This window comes from Schistocerca nitens, chromosome 4, assembly GCF_023898315.1.
Source record: "Schistocerca nitens isolate TAMUIC-IGC-003100 chromosome 4, iqSchNite1.1, whole genome shotgun sequence".
Lineage (NCBI taxonomy): Eukaryota > Metazoa > Arthropoda > Insecta > Orthoptera > Acrididae > Schistocerca > Schistocerca nitens.
Window position 1 is genome coordinate 945,123,228 of NC_064617.1, and position 17,353 is coordinate 945,140,580.

General features: G+C 44.1%; 2 protein-coding genes across 4 annotated transcripts in view; both read left to right on the top strand.

Annotated features, from left to right (window-relative positions):
• The window catches only part of LOC126253602 (cuticle protein 16.5-like), a 231,402-nt gene that overhangs the window by 166,477 nt on the left and 47,572 nt on the right, over window positions 1–17,353 (top strand). The window lies entirely within an intron of this gene.
• Window positions 1–17,353, top strand: part of LOC126253601 (cuticle protein 16.5-like) — a 75,346-nt gene that overhangs the window by 33,882 nt on the left and 24,111 nt on the right. The window contains exons 1-2 of one of the 3 annotated variants that reach the window (XM_049955048.1): window positions 10,134–10,211; window positions 10,315–10,491. The exons of 1 other annotated variant lie outside the window; for it this stretch is intronic. In XM_049955048.1, coding sequence (XP_049811005.1) covers window positions 10,200–10,211; window positions 10,315–10,491 — 189 coding nt within the window. In that variant the 5' untranslated portion in view covers window positions 10,134–10,199. Of the gene's footprint in view, window positions 1–10,133; window positions 10,212–10,314; window positions 10,492–17,353 lie in introns of those variants that run through there. One more of the 3 variants, XM_049955049.1, reaches the window with a different exon arrangement.

Here is a 17,353-nt window from a genome sequence, read left to right on the forward strand (position 1 = left end):
GACCATTTCCCTTTATACCTAATTAAAAAATCATTATGGAATCTCTTCTTTTGTAATATCTATTATGTATCTTTGTTTATATGACGTAACTGAGGAGCCCCTCACTGTTAATATGTAGAATGAAAAGTGTACCTAGCTGTGTGTAATTTACATGTTTCTCCTTGGAATATAGACGTGCGTCAGGGATTTCTAGCTCAGACCCACACAAAACGCTATTGATGAGACTCAAACTTTCTGGGCCACACAAATCACCAGTACAGTATGTACAACACGTTATGCCAGCTGCGAAATAATTAGCTTCCCATCCTGCTCTCTAGCCAGATTTAATTCGACAAGGTAGTACTATTAGCATAGCATTTACATTTCACAAATGTATAATATGATTGAGGTGTATATTAACTATACAGTAACTTAAGACGTCTAACAGTTAGTAACAGTGCAAAGATACATTTAATATCTGTTTTTATTTCAGGTTTTTTTCCCTGTAATTCCGCAAATTTACATCTGTAGCTACTACATCTACAGATATACTTGGCAAGCCACTGTAAAAGCCATGGCGAGGGATTCTACGAATCATTGTTGCTGATTTTGTGTTTTACTTCTTTAGCGTAATGATAGCGAGAAAATTCTGTTTGCCTCTGTACGCGCCATTATCCCTCTTAATCGCATGATCCCTACACGAAATATTTGATGAAAGTAGTAGAATGTTACCAAAGTCTTCTACGAAAAATGCTTCTCAAAATTTATCCACAAGGGTTTCCCCAAAACTATAGCGCCTTTTGTCCAAGGACTCCCATTTTAGTTCCGGTGCTTGTGTTTTAAACTTTCGTATGCCCTATACCGATCTCTCACAATTCTAACAGCAGGTCTTCAAATTTTCTTTGATGCATTACATTACGCCAACGGCCTAGCCGCAGTGGTAACACCACTCCCCGTCAGATCCCCGAAGTTAAGCGCTGTTGGGCTTGGCTAGCCTTTGGATGGGTGACCGCCCTGGCCTGCCGAGCGCTGTTGGCGAACGGTTTGCACTCAGGCGTTATGAGTAATTGAGGAGTCCCGTCACGAAATCTGACAATGGCCAGGAGAGCGGTATTCTGACCACATGCCTCTCCATATCCGCATCCAGTGACGCCTATCGGCTGAGGATGTCACGGCGCTCGTTGAAGCTTCCAAGGGCTGTTCGGGCGGAGTTTACTTTTAGTACTTATATTCGTGTTGGATGTAACGTTATCGATCTATATTATTCATCTTCGGATGTAAAAACTGTCTCATATAAGTACATGAGGCCCTATTACCCATAAATTTCAGTTAACTTTGATATTGTGTTATGAAGTGTTGTATGTAAATATATTTACGAATATTAAAGAGATTAACTTAACAAAGTGGGAAAGCTTTAAGATGTTGGAAATGCTAATGCACTCGGAATCGAAATTGTCAGTGTCATACACCACTGGACATTAAAATTGCTACACCAAGAAGAAATGCAGATGTAAATGGGTATTCATTGGACAAATATATTATACTAGAACTGACATGTGATTACATTCTCACGCAATTTGAGTGCATAGATCCTGATAAATCAGTACCCAGAACAACCACCTCTGTCCGTAATAACGGCCTTGATACGCCTGAGCATTGAGTCAAACAGAGCTTGGATGACGTGTACAGGTACAGCTGCTCATGCAGCTTCAACACGATACCACAGTTCATCAAGAGTAGTGACTGGCGTATTGTGACGAGCCAGTTGCTCGGCCACCATTGACCAGCCGTTTTCAATTGGTGAGAGATCTGGAGAATGTGCTGTCCAGGGCAGCAGTCGAACATTTTCTGTATCCAGAAAGGCCCGCACAGGACCTGCAGCATGGGGTCGTGCATTATCCTGCTGAAATATAGGGTTTCGCATGGATCGAATGAAGGGTAGAGCCACGGGTCGTAACACGTATGAAATGTAACGTCCACTGTTCAAAGTGCCGTCAATGCGAACAAGAGGTGACCGAGACGTGTAACCAAAGGCACTCCATACCATCACGCCGGGTGATACACCAGTATGGCGATGACGAATGCATGCTTCCAATGTGCGTTCACCGCGATGTCGCCATCATGATGCTGTATACAGAACCTGGATTCATCCGAAAAAATGACGTTTTGCCATTCGTCCACCCAGGTTCCTCGTTGAGTACACCATCGCAAGCGCTCCTGTCTGTGATGCAGCTTCAAGGGTAACCGCAGCCATGGTCTCCGAGCTGGTAGTCCATGCTGCTGCAAACGTCGTCGAACTGTTCGTGCAGATGGTTGTTGTCTTGCAAGCATCGCCATCTGTTGACTCAGGGATCGAGACGGGGCTGCACGATCCGTTACAGCCATGCGGATAAGATGCCTGTCATCTCGACTGCTAGTTATACGAGGCCGTTGGGATCCAGCACGGCGTTGCGTATTACCCTCCTGAACCCACCGATTCCATATTCTGCTAACAGTCATTGGATCTCGACCAACGCGAGCAGCAAGGTCGCGATACGATAAACCGCAATCGCGATAGGCTACAATCCGACCTTTATCAAAGTCGAAAACGTAATGGTGCGCATTTCTCCTCCTTACACGAGGCATCACAACAACGTTTCACCTGGCAACGGCGGTCAATTGCTGTTTGTGTATGAGAAATCGGTTGGAAACTTTCCTCATGTCAGCACGTTGTAGGTGTCACCACCGGCGCCAACCTTGTGTGAATGCTCTGAAAAGCTAATCATTTGCATATCGCAGCATCTTCTTCCTGTCGGTTTAATTTCGCATCTGTAGCACGTCATCTTCGTGGTGTAGCAATTTTAATGGCAAGTAGTGTATTTTGTAAACAATTCCAACAAAAGTCATTGTTGTCAGTTTAGTTCTGTATATGGTAAAAGGTAATCGATTTTTTTGCCTCACGAACACCTAGAAGAACAAGTCTCGGCGCTACGCGTCATGTGTATAAGTCGACAGACAGCAGTTTTAGATACACTGGAATCGTTACGCAAACAATATACGCAATCCTATATCATCACGGTATTAACAGGAAAATTTCGGTTTGTACTTCGTCCCAGACTAGCTACTTCCGTGCTGATAGGTAATCGTTCTTTCAAGAAAAAGTGCTTAGTTTCCATGATGCTACTACAGGCGGGTGTAAACAGAAATGTGCCCAACGTAAAATAATAAACGCTAAAATGAAGATTTGCCCTGTCTGACTACCCCCTGAAACAGATATTAGGATCTCTTAATGGACTTTAACATACAAATTACAACCTAAACATAAATGAATGATTAAGGCAACTAATACTACTAAATGATAAACGTCGTTCCTGCTTATGAATGTGTTGTAGATAAAAAAAACTATATATTACAAAGTTTACATTTCGTGAATAAAATTACTGATTAATTGCCCAACTCTGCCCCTTATTATGACTGCGCGATCTAATTTCAATAACGCGAAATGACTGACACCTTCTACGTACCAAACACTAGAAGACACTACATTCAAGGATGATCTACGATGGTGTGGAACCTTAGCAGAAGTAAACTAACGTGATCACAGCTGTTTAGCTTTTGTAGCGCTAATACGCCGAAGCAATTTGCGAAATAACCGTATGTACTGGGTCCGGTGCGTCGAAGTGATGGTTCTCGTACTCGTCTGCGACGATGGAAGAACTCCAGCTACAGATATACTCTTTTAAGCAGCTCCGAAAAGGCTCAAAATCATGAAAAGTTCAATTTTTACTTTTTTGCGTTTTCTGAATCTGCAGACTATTACCTTTTAATAGATATATAATTTATTGAATTCCGAAGACTACAACTATTTTTAAATTTTTTTAAAATGTGTTCTACATGGGCGTGACCCACTGTGGCGCTGTTAAACTGCTGTCAAATGGTGTTATTATTAACGTCCGTGTTCATCAGGTACATTTTAGTGATGTGAGATAAAGTATGTGTTGTGGATAGCCTGTGATGGTTCAATATATATCGCTGGTGTGATTGTCGATTGTTTAATGTTTATTTACTCTGTCGTTATCTCGAAAATATTCGTAATTAATTCTGTTTCTTGAGTCTCTGTTTTGTTGAAGTTTAATAATGAGTAAAAGTAATGTTATTAGAAATCCTCTGAAGGCTTTTAAGAAAAGAAGAAATGTTGGAAAGCCAAAGGTGCAAGGTATTTAGAAAAATGGGAATGAAGATAGGTTCTTTCATGGTACGAGCGATGCTTGCTTTAGACAAGGAACGCCTTCGGGCTGCAGACAGGGCTGTAAAGAGTCTAGAAATACAAGCAAGAGTAAACAGGAGGAGGAACAAGAGGAAGCTGGAGGAGGAGTTTGCAGAGGATGAAGATAATCCATCCAATGGACCTGGAATGCACTAAAAAGTTAATCCAATCTTTGTCGCTCGATTCCCAAAACTTTTATTTTCTCATACTAATTACATGTTTTCTAAGGATTTTTCAAACATATTTGTTTCAAACATTCAGTATATGTTACACAGTACCTTCTGCATAATGTAACACAGCCTTTTTCCAAAAAGCTGTATATTTTTGAATATATAAATAAAAAATTGCAAAAAAATGTTGCGAATTTTCATTACAATTGGAAAAAAATCATCTTTAATAACTGAACTAAAATTTTGTAAAATCCCTGTGTTACGTTGTAGCCCATATTCCAATAAATAATCTGTAAAAAGTTCAACTTCCTATCTCAAATACTTTGTGAGGAAAGATGTAATTTATAAGCGTTATTTTAACATTGCAAGTATAGGGCGTTCCGGAGCCCCTTAAACACCAGGACGGCAGAAGGCGGTCCTCTGACTACTTTAATACTGTCTTCTCCTCTCTGAGTTCTACAGGCGAGAAACGCGAACTCCAACCCACAAGGACGGAGTTCAGATAACGTCTCAACGTAAGTATAGTCAGAGGAAGTTCTCTCAATTACTGAATGCTGCGCACTCAGTGACGACTTCCAACGCGGAGGTGAAGTCCAGAATCGTATAGGTTCGCAACAGTACAGTGCCTGACTGTTGTAACTATAAACTCTCCTGAGAGTCTGTACCAACAAAGCTGTTATCGAGCGACCGTCACACACGGGCGCTCACAACAGAAGACCTCGTCTCTCCACCGCTGGCTTCCCAGCAAGGCTCGGCTCCCCACCATCGTAATTCCAAAAACGAATCATATTCCCGAAACCACGGAATATTCTCACTCTCTACAGATTCTTCCGAACGCCGACCAACCATATTTTAGTCTATTGTCGTCCAGAGCAGAAAGTTTGCGATGGAAAACCTATACTCCTACAATGGAATGCATCTGAGTAAAAATCCTTGGAAATAACCCAGCCCGTGTGGTTTCCGATGCGCCGCTACTCCGCTCCTCTCACCTGCATCAAAAATTTGCAGAGTTCGAAAGTATTATCTGGTTATCCTTCCGGCCCTACTTCAATAGCGGCGGCGCGTCACCCTATTGTGCTCCAGAGCTCAGGTGCTACGACGTACAGGGTGTTTCAAAAATGACCGGTATATTTGAAACGGCAATAAAAACTAAACGAGCAGCGATAGAAATACACCGTTTGTTGCAATATGCTTGGGACAACAGTACATTTTCAGGCAGACAAACTTTCGAAATTACAGTAGTTACAATTTTCAACAACAGATGGCGATGCGGTCTGGGAAACTCTATAGTACGATATTTTCCACATATCCACCATGCGTAGCAATAATATGGCGTAGTCTCTGAATCAACTTACCCGAAACCTTTGATAACGTGTCTGGCGGAATGGCTTCACATGCAGATGAGATGTACTGCTTCAGCTGTTCAATTGTTTCTGGATTCTGGCGGTACACCTGGTCTTTCAAGTGTCCCCACAGAAAGAAGTCACAGGGGTTCATGTCTGGCGAATAGGGAGGCCAATCCACGCCGCCTCCTGTATGTTTCGGATAGCCCAAAGCAATCACACGATCATCGAAATATTCATTCAGGAAATTAAAGACGTCGGCCGTGCGATGTGGCCGGGCACCATCTTGCATAAACCACGAGGTGTTCCCAGTGTCGTCTAAGGCAGTTTGTACCGCCACAAATTCACGAAGACTGTCCAGATAGCGTGATGCAGTAATCGTTTCGGATCTGAAAAATGGGCCAATGATTCCTTTGGAAGAAATGGCGGCCCAGACCAGTACTTTTTGAGGATGCAGGGACGATGGGACTGCAACATGGGGCTTTTCGGTTCCCCATATGCGCCAGTTCTGTTTATTGACGAAGCCGTCCAGGTAAAAATAAGCTTCGTCAGTAAACCAAATGCTGCCAACATGCATATCGCTGTCACCAATCCTGTGCACTATATCGTTAGCGAATGTCTCTCGTGCAGCAATGGTAGCGGCGCTGAGGGGTTGCCGCATTTGAATTTTGTATGGATAGAGGTGTAAACTCTGGCGCATGAGACGATACGTGGACGTTGGCGTCATTTGGACCGCAGCTGCAACACGGCGAACAGAAACCCGAGGCCGCTGTTGGATCACCTGCTGCACTAGCTGCACGTTGCCCTCTGTGGTTGCCGTACGCGGTCGCCCTACCTTTCCAGCACGTTCATCCGTCACGTTCCCAGTCCGTTGAAATTTTTCAAACAGATCCTTTATTGTATCGCTTTTCGGTCCTTTGGTTACATTAAACCTCCGTTGAAAACTTCGTCTTGTTGCAACAACACTGCGTTCTAGGCGGTGGAATTCCAACACCCGAAAAATCCTCTGTTCTAAGGAATAAACCATGTTGTCCACAGCACACTTGCACGTTGTGAACAGCACACGCTTACAGCAGGAAGACGACGTACAGAATGGCGCACCCACAGACTGCGTTGTCTTCTATATCTTTCACATCACTTCCAGCGCCATCTGTTGTTGAAAATTGTAACTACTGTAATTTCGAAAGTTTGTCCGCCTGAAAATGTACTGCTGTCCCAAGCATATTGCAACAAACGGATTATTTCTATCGCTGCTCGTTTAGTTTTTATTGCCGTTTCAAATATACCGGTCATTTCTGAAACACCCTGTAGGTGTAGCTACTTTCTGTGTTTAAGCAGGACAAACACCTGTGCGGGGGCTTCCACCCAGAGCGTGAGTTCTGCCTGCCATTTCATCTCCACTGGCGTTCCAACCTCTACTAGTATAGGCACTCATTCATTACGCTGTTTTTATAATAAAGACACTCCGTCACCTTTCATGCAATAAGCGCTAACAATTATTTACAAGGCGTACGTGACAACGTCAGTCTCCTTTAAATATTCATGTATACCATGTACAACTTATCAAATGATATCTAATTGTGGTTGTTGTTCATGGCAAAGTATGTAGATGAGTGCTTGTAACGTGAGAAATTATAGCCACCTTACAAGTTCTCTATTCGCCTGTCTGAATGTCACAAAAGGGAAAAGCGGCAAAAGCCTAACCTTTCATGGTAGCTTTTGAGGCTTGTTGGAATAACGGAGGATGAACGAAAATGAGGGTGAACAAAAAAATTTTCAGCGCAGAATTCGCGCATGTCTCTCTGATTCTCGTTGATACAGGGTTTTAAGAGATTAATTGGTTAATAGATACGGTAAAGAATGCTAAAAGCAAATGGTTCAAATGGCTCTGAGCACTATGGGACTTAACTTCTGAGGTCATCAGTCCCCTAGAACTTGGACCTACTTAAACCTAACTAACCTAAGGACATCACATACATCCATGCCCGAGGCAGGATTCGAGCCTGCGACCATAGCGGTCGCACGGTTCCAGACTGCAGTGCCTAGAACCGCTCGGCCACTCCGGCCGGCTGCTAAAAGCAATGAAAGCATTTAGTGGTAGTGTTTCACTCAAGTTGACATTATAGAGTTACTGATGACTGTAGAATATATATATGTGTAGAATATATATATATGTGTACGACAGACAAGGTGAGAATGATGTATGTGCTTACACAATACCGCCTGTAGACGTGAAGGTCAGGCTCAATAGGAGTTTCCCTTACTAAGTGAACTGGTTTTACGGTATGGATACAAACCGTTCTCAGCAGTCATTGGCGATACATAGGTTGTTGATAGCACCCATGTGCTATGCTGGAAAATGCTACAGCTGAACCACATCTTAGACCTCGACTCTTTGCTTCAGCTACAGTATTAATAACTTGGAATACCCTTCCATTACGCACCATTCCACGAGACACTTTATTATTTCGCTAAATTACTTACATTCCGTACATCACAAGATGTTACAGAAATTCTGATGTAATGCAAAGAATCGAAGGTCTTGTACATACTGCATATCTTAGGAGTCTTTCGTAACTCCTTGAGCGAATAAATTCCTCGCGGTTTCTCTTAAATGAAGCGTGAGTCCATCCAAAACTCGGGCGAAAGTGCGAACGATTTGTCCTTATTAGATACTCTTTCATTTTGAAAGTTTTCTGTACACATCTTACACATTTTTATACTGGACGGCAACATATGCTAAATCTTCGTAACCGGACGGACCACCCATTCTGAGCCTATACCTCTCGAGAACGCAAGCACACCAGCGGTGGCGTGGAAATGATGCAGACATCGCTACTGCGTCGCTGGCAGTCAGAAAGCGTCCTTCTATTTCACCAGAAAACGTCAACAAATATTTCTTGCTGAACAGGAGGGCATAACCTACCAGCGTTCAGTTATGGAAGGGTGTTGATTGCCTTCGTATACAGATCCACAGATTATCTGTCTTACGATCACTTAATACAGAAAAGTAAGTTAGCTCACCTCGACAAATTTAATTTTAGAATGTACGTAACTCATATTCTTTCAGATAAGGTCCTGTACCATTCCACCAAGAGGTCTTTCATTCCGATTACAATACGATCTGTTTCCAGATGTGCCAAGGTACACCATCTCAGAATTTGTAATTTTGTGTCATATATTCTTTAAATGTATTTACCAATTACTTTTTCTCCTTGTTCTGTTCATTTTTGTCATTCTGTTCATACAGAAGTTCCTGATTTACGATTCAAGATAATGAAATGAAAAGTAATATAACAAAGTTATTTGTCGCCAATCAAAACAAAACAGAGTTCATACACTTAGGAAGAAGACAAGAGCAGGAAGAAGTTCTTGAGGTAGATGGCAAGAGGTTCAAGAGAGTACACCAGTTCAAGTACTTCAGATCTTGGTTTACCACGGACAACAACATAAAAATGGACATCAAGGAAAGAATAGCAGTGGGAATGAAATGCATGCATTCCCTCAGTGAGACATTCGACTCTCGATCGATCCCAGTGAATATTAAGATGAAAATCTACAACACAGTGATATGCCCAGCAGCAATGTACGGTTCAGAAACATGGAGCATGACTAAGCGAGAAGGGGAAAACCTTTTAATATTCGAAAGAAGCGTAATGAGGACGATATGGGGACCAGTTTTAGATAACGGAGATATGGAGGAGGAGGAAGAACGGAGAAATCTACCTTCTGATGCGGCAACCAACTGTCCTACAGAAGATAAAGAGCAAAAGAATACAATGGGTGGGCCAGTAGCCCGTATCCCAGATGGAAGACAGGTGAAGATGGAACTAGAGGGGAAACAAAACACCAAAAGCCCCATTGGACGACCAAGGTAGCGATGGATGGAGAAACTGATGAAGGACCTAACATCCCTGGGGATTGAAAACACCTGGAGGAACCGGGCACAAAAGAGGAAGGAATGGAGGCAGTTTGTGGAAACAGCGCGTGGTCTGCAGAGCCTGTGATCACTGGATATCTCTCTATATCTATTTATCGCCAATAGTATTTGTACGTCGAGAAGTTAAGCTTTTCATCTCTACAAAAAAAAAAAAAAAAAAAAAAAGTGTAGGCGCGGTAAGCCCAAAAACTCCCGAAAGTAAAGCAACACATAAATGAAACAGGTGGAAGAAAATAACTTTTGAATATGACAAAACTGCTGATTTTTCTACAGGTTACCCAGTTTCTCTTATGCCAGGCGCGTCTCTTTGCTATAACTGTTATTCAGTGAGGCGTACGGAACAAATCTGGCGGTCACGAGACAACGCCCAACATACGACCTCAAGCAAGGCCGCAGTTCGAGGATCTCTACTTTCACGTCAGATTACCTGTGCTGCCCCGGCTGCGTATATAAACCTGCGATGTCCTCTGAACAGGCACATTTCAGCAGCAGCAGTAGCAGCAGCACCAACTCCTTCAGCCATGAACACCCTGGTACGTACTACTGCTGAAGTGCCTAGCATTATACTTCATTACTGCAACCAACAGCCTTGTCCACGGAGCACTGTTTGACGATACGATACTTCTTGAATTTCAGATCGTCCTGAGCGCCGTCCTGGCCGTCGCCGTGGCTAAGCCCGGCTACCTGGGTGCCGCCCCCGCCGCAGTCGTCGCCCCCGCAGCGTACGCCGCCCCCGCGGTGGTGGCCGCCCCCGTGCACGCCGGCTACGCTGCCTACGGCCCCGCCCCCGTCGCCGTGCGCTCCGACGGCTACCTGGCTGACACCCCTGACGTCGCCGTCACCAGGGCCGCCCACCTGACCGCCGTCGCCCAGACTCAGGCCCGTGACGCCGTCATCAACGGCGCCGCCCTCGCCTACGCTGCCCGCGCCTACGCCGCCCCCGCTGTGGCGTACGCCGCCCCCGCTCACGTCGCCTACGCCGCCACCGCTCCTCTGGCCTATGCTGCCCCTGGTGCCCTCGCCGCAGCCGCCCACCTCCACGCTAAGGCTGCTCTGCTGGGCTGAAATGTCTTTCCATCTTCCAGTCAGTAACTGCTGTTCCTGTACAAAAAAAATTACAAAAAGTAATAAAATATTTAAAATAAAGCCTTCTTTTGCTTTTTATCCTCTTCACTTAGTACTGCTGATGGCAAAATAATTTTTCCTTGAAGCTATAACATACCAGTGATGAGATGTGGAACTGATCTTTCAGCATATATAATATGTTTGCAATGCTTAAAAAATTAACGCGAAACATTTCTTCAAGTAGACGTAGACAGAAACATAGCTCTAAAATTAGTCTGCACAAGGAGCAAATTTAGCTTCACTGTCTCCACTGTAGAATGTGGTGATATTTCTTAGTAAGAGGGTTTAATTTTTGAAAATAATGCGATATTTTCCTCTTCTCTAAATTGCTTCTGTAAATTTATTCCAATTGTGTGGTATGACCACTTTGTAAAGGAACATTTCGTTGCTCGTGATTACGTACAGCTGTAGAGCACTACACAGATACACACCGAGGTAACTATGCAAGGCCTGCCGGAGTGGCCGAGCGGTTCTAGGCGCTACAGTCTGGAACCGCGCGACCGCTACTGTCGCAGGTTCGAATCCTGCCTCGGGTCATGGATGTGTGTTATGTCCTTAGGTTAGTTGGGTTTAAGTTCTAGGGGACTGATGACCTCAAAAGTTAAGTTCCATAGTGCTCTGAGCCATTTGAACCATTTTTGTACTATGTAAGCTGCTGTATACAGTGGTAAACTTATGTATCACACGTATGTGTGCTATATAGAAGTATACGCTCTTTCTGTCTTAAAAATGAACCCATTTCATTCTAGCTAAGTAAAATATGAATATTAGGCAGTAGAAGAGCGATGAACACATTACATATATGGCCAACGTCAGGAGGGTCTAGACAAGGAATAAGATGTCGGGAGACATTGTGTTAGTATAATCTTGTTGAACATATTGTTTGAACTATAGCAATAAACACTAGTACAGATAGGAATCTCTAAACTTCTTAACTTCTTTAGACCAACAGTATAGCCTCCAGCATCGTTTCAAAATGTGGTCACAGACTGCAATAGCAGTGATGTCTACATAATGCAATAATTTGCACCTCCAGTTGTAAGCACGTATCTTCGCAGAGTCCCTCAGTCTGTTCCACTATTGTCCACAGACTATTATGCTATATTGGTAAACTGTTATCGTCTGCCGGCCGCGGTGGTCTCGCGGTTCTAGGCGCTCAGTCCGGAACCGCGGGACTGCTACGGTCGCAGGTTCGAATCCTGCCTCGGGCATGGATGTGTGTGATGTCCTTAGGTTAGTTAGGTTTAAGTAGTTCTAAGTTCTAGGGGACTGATGACCACAGATGTTAAGTCCCATAGTGCTCAGAGCCATTTTTTTGTTATCGTCTACCGCAGCTTTCACACACCATAGGCGAGCGTAAAGTTTACAAGCTACAGCAATAGATTATTTTATCCAAATCAGTCCTAAACCTAGTCGAATATCAGCATAGGATCTTGAATAAAATACTAGCACCAGTTGAACTTTTATTTTCCGAATAGCGACTGTTTTTCTAACAGGTAACCTGGCATCCATTATCTAGTGGTATCACTGGATAACGTCCTTGAGACCAGAACCAATGGTGCTTTTTATAACAAAAGAAAAGTCCAATTAACTGTAGAATTTTATTCAAAATCAATAATACAGTTGCGCTACCTGCGTCAACATGCTCTACAAGCTGAACAAGCAACTAATCAGCTTACAGGTTTAGAGCTGGAGCAACCGATGTACAACGACTTGCACCACACGGACGTCTGCCCAAGTATCCCCTTCTTCACTCCCTGGAAGATCCAACCCTTTGAACTTCCAAAGGATTCGCTAAAACGAGACTTAGCATCCGTAATTCGTCAAAACCTCCACGCCCTAGTCCACAAACCGAAGTGAAATTGCAGTTGCAAACAGAATCAAAGCAAGTGGTTCAAAATAATTTCACAGTTAAAACCAAAGTACAGATACAAATGTCATGATACTGCCAAACTCATACCTACAAGAACACTTCCGAAACGTATAATTTTCCTTAAACTCTGTTTACACTCACCAAATACACTGAAGAGCCAAAGAAATTGGTGCACCTGCCTAATATAGTGTAGGGCCCCCACAAGCACGCAGAAGTGTCGCAGCACGATGTGGCATGGACTCCACAATTGCCTGCAGTGCTGCTGAAGGAAAATGACACCATGAGTCCTGCAGGGCTGTCCATATATCCGTAAGAGTACGAGGGGTGGAGATCTCTCCTGAACAGCACGTTGCAAGGCATCCCAATATGCTCAGCAGTGATAATGTCTGGGGAGTTTAAACTCATAAGAGTGTTCCTGGAGCCACTCTGTAGAAATTCTGGACGTGTGGGATGTCGTGTTGCCCTGCTGGAATTGTCCCAGTTCGTCATAAATAATGGACATGAAAAGATGCATGTTATCAGACAGGTCGCTTACGTTCATGTCACCTGTCAGTGTCGTAACTAGATATATCACTCCAACAGCACACGACCCACACCATTACAGAGCCTCCACCAGCTTGAACAGTTCCCTAATGGCATGCAGGGTCCATGTATTTGTGAGGTCGTCTCCACAACCGTACAAGTCTATATGCTCGATACAATTTGAAACGAGACTCGTCGGACCAGTCAACATATTTCCACTCATGAATGGTCCAATGTCGGTGTTGACGTGCCCAGGCGAGGGGTAAAGCTTTGTGTCGTGCAGTCATCAAGGATACACGTGTGGTCCTTCGGCTCCGACAGCGCATATCGATTAAGTTCTTGAATGGTTCGCAAGCTGATACTTGTTGATGGCCCGGCATTGAAATTGGCAGCAATTTGCGGAAGGATTGAACTTCTGTCACAATGAACGATTCTTTTCAGTCGTCGTTGGTCCCGTTCTTGCAGGATCTTTTACCAGCCGTTGCGATGTGGGAGATTTGATGTTTTACCTGATTCTTGATATTCACGGTACACTCGTGAAATGGTCGTAAGGGAAAATCCCCACTACCTCGGAGATGCTGTGTCTCATCGTTCGTGCGCCCACTATAACACCACGTCCAGACTCACTTAATTATAATAACCTGCCATTATAAGAGCAGTAACCGATCTAACAGCGCCTGACATTTGTGTTATATAGGCGTTGCCGACCGCAGTGCCGTATTCTGTCTGTTTACATATCTCTGTATTTGAACACGTAAGGCTACATCAATTTGTTTGGCGCTTCAGTGTATTACTCAAACAAACAATATACAGGGTGTTTCAAAAATGACCGGTATATTTGAAACGGCAATAAAAACTAAACGAGCAGCGATAGAAATACACCGTTTGTTGCAATATGCTTGGGACAACAGTACATTTTCAGGCGGACAAACTTTCGAAATTACAGTAGTTACAATTTTCGACAACAGATGGCACTGCAAGTGATGTGAAAGATATAGAAGACAACGCAGTCTGTGGGTGCGCCATTCTGTACGTCGTCTTCCTGCTGTAAGCGTGTGCTGTTCACAACGTGCAAGTGTGCTGTAGACAACATGGTTTATTCCTTAGAACAGAGGATTTTTCTGGTGTTGGAATTCCACCGCCTAGAACACAGTGTTGTTGCAACAAGACGAAGTTTTCAACGGAGGTTTAATGTAACCAAAGGACCGAAAAGCGATACAATAAAGGATCTGTTTGAAAAATTTCAACGGACTGGGAACGTGACGGATGAACGTGCTGGAAAGGTAGGGCGACCGCGTACGGCAACCACAGAGGGCAACGCGCAGCTAGTGCAGCAGGTGATCCAACAGCGGCCTCGGGTTTCCGTTCGCTGTGTTGCAGCTGCGGTCCAAATGACGCCAACGTCCACGTATCGTCTCATGCGCCAGAGTTTACACCTCTATCCATACAAAATTCAAACGCGGCAACCCCTCAGCGCCGCTACCATTGCTGCACGAGAGACATTCGCTAACGATGTAGTGCACAGGAATGACGACGGAGATATGCATGTGGGCAGCATTTGGTTTACTGACGAAGCTTATTTTTACCTGGACGGCTTCGTCAAGAAACAGAACTGGCGCATATGGGGAACCGAAAAGCCCCATGTTGCAGTCCCATCGTCCCTCCATCCTCAAAAAGTACTGGTCTGGGCCGCCATTTTTTCCAAAGGAATCATTGGCCCATTTTTCAGATCCGAAACGATTACTGCATCACGCTATCTGGACATTCTTCGTGAATTTGTGGCGGTACAAACTGCCTCAGACGACACTGCGAACACCTCGTGGTTTATGCAAGATGGTGCCCGGCCACATCGCACGGCCGACGTCTTTACTTCCCTGAATGAATATTTCGATGATCGTGTGATTGCTTTGGGCTATCCGAAACATACAGGAGGCGGCGTGGATTGGCCTCCCTATTCGCCAGACATGAACCCCTATGACTTCTTTCTGTGGGGACACTTGAAAGACCAGGTGTACCGCCAGAATCCAGAAACAATTGAACAGCTGAAGCAGTACATCTCATCTGCATGTGAAGCCATTCCGCCAGACACGTTGTCAAAGGTTTCTGGTAATTTCATTCAGAGACTACGCCATATTATTGCTACGCATGGTGGATGTGTGGAAAATATCGTACTATAGAGTTTCCCCGACCGCAGCGCCATCTGTTGTTGAAAATTGTAACTACTTTAATTTCGAAAGTCTGTCTGCCTGAAAATGTACTGTTGTCCCAAGCATATTGCAACAAACGGTGTATTTCTATCGCTGCTCGTTTAGTTTTTATTGCCGTTTCAAATATACCGGTCATTTTTGAAACACCCTGTATATATTCTGAGGTGACAAAAGTAATTGAATAGCGACTTGCACATATACAGATGGCAGTATCGCGTAAACAAGGTATAAAAGAGCAGTGCATTAGCAGAGCTCTCATTTGTACTGAGGTGATTCATATGAATAGTTTTTTGACGTGAATATGGCCTCTTGATGGGAATTAAATGACTTCGAACGCGGAGTTGTAGTTAGAATAGACACATCGGTTATTCAATTTAGGAAATCTTAAGGGAATTCAATACCCTGAGATCCACAGTGTCAACAGTGCACTGAGAATACCACATTTCAGGCATTACCTCCTACCACAGAGAACGAAGTGGTCGACTGCCTTCACTTAACAAACCGAGAGCCTGGGCATTTGCATTGAGCTGTCATTGCTAACAGACAAGCTACACTGCATGGAATAACCACAGAAATTAGTTTCGGACCTACGGCGGACGCAACCGTTAGGAGATTGTGGTGAAGTTTGGCGTTAGTGTGTTATGGCAGCAGATGACCGACGTTGAGTTCGTTTGCTAACAGTACGAGATCGCCTGCAGCGCCTCTGCTGGGCTCGTGACAACGTCTGTTGGACCCTAGACGACTGTAAAATACAGGGCTATTACAAATGATTGAAGCGATTTCATAAATTCACTGTAGCTCCAATCATTGACATATGGTCACGACACACTACAGATACGTAGAAAAACTCATAAAGTTTTGTTCGGCTGAAGCCGCACTTCAGGTTTCTGCCGCCAGAGCGCTCGAGAGCGCAGTGAGACAAAATGGCGACAGGAGCCGAGAAAGCGTATGTCGTGCTTGAAATGCACTCACGTCAGTCAGTCATAACAGTGCAACGACACTTCAGGACGAAGTTCAACAAAGATCCACCAACTGCTAACTCCATTCGGCGATGGTATGCGCAGTTTAAAGCTTCTGGATGCCTCTGTAAGGGGAAATCACCGGGTCGGCCTGCAGTGAGCGAAGAAACGGTTGAACGCGTGCGAGCAAGTTTCACGCATAGTGATGTGAAAGATTCAGTGTTTAAACCTCCTCTACCAAGAAACGTGCCAGAACTGCGAGCTCGCATCAACAGTGCTTTCGAACTCATTGATGGGGACATGCTGCGCCGAGTGTGGGAGGAACTTGATTATCGGCTTGATGTCTGCCGAATCACTAAAGGGGCACATATCGAACATTTGTGAATGCCTAAAAAAACTTTTTGAGTTTTTGTATGTGTGTGCAAAGCATTGTGAAAATATCTCAAATAAAGTTATTGTAGAGCTGTGAAATCGCTTCAATCATTTGTAATAACCCTGTAGTGGCCTGGTCAGATGTGTCTCAATTACGGTTGGTAAGAGCTGATGGTAGCTTTCGAGTGGGGCACAGACCTCACGAAGTCATTAACCCAAATTGCGAACATTGCGCTGTGCAAGCCGGTGGTAGCTCCATAATGCTGATGCAACTTCCCTGCGAAATTTAAGAAATTTTTTAAATGTGACTATGAAGTAACTCGAGATGCAGCTGTTCTGGTAAACCTCTCATAGAAGCAAAAATTCTGGTTAATGCACCTAGAGGTCTATCCAAAAGGCCTCAGTGCAAAATTCTTGAACCCGTCTCGCAAACGTATCTGATTTGCTTGGCTCCAGTATTAGTTCAAAATTGGACGCTCCGGCATATATGATACGAAATAGTATGTGTGTAGGTTTGCACATGTCTGTGCCAGACCCCTGAAGTAGCGACCGTTCTAATTTGGACATTTACTCGTATCGACGAGGAAGCTGCGTTTGCAAGACGCTAGGAAATCTAT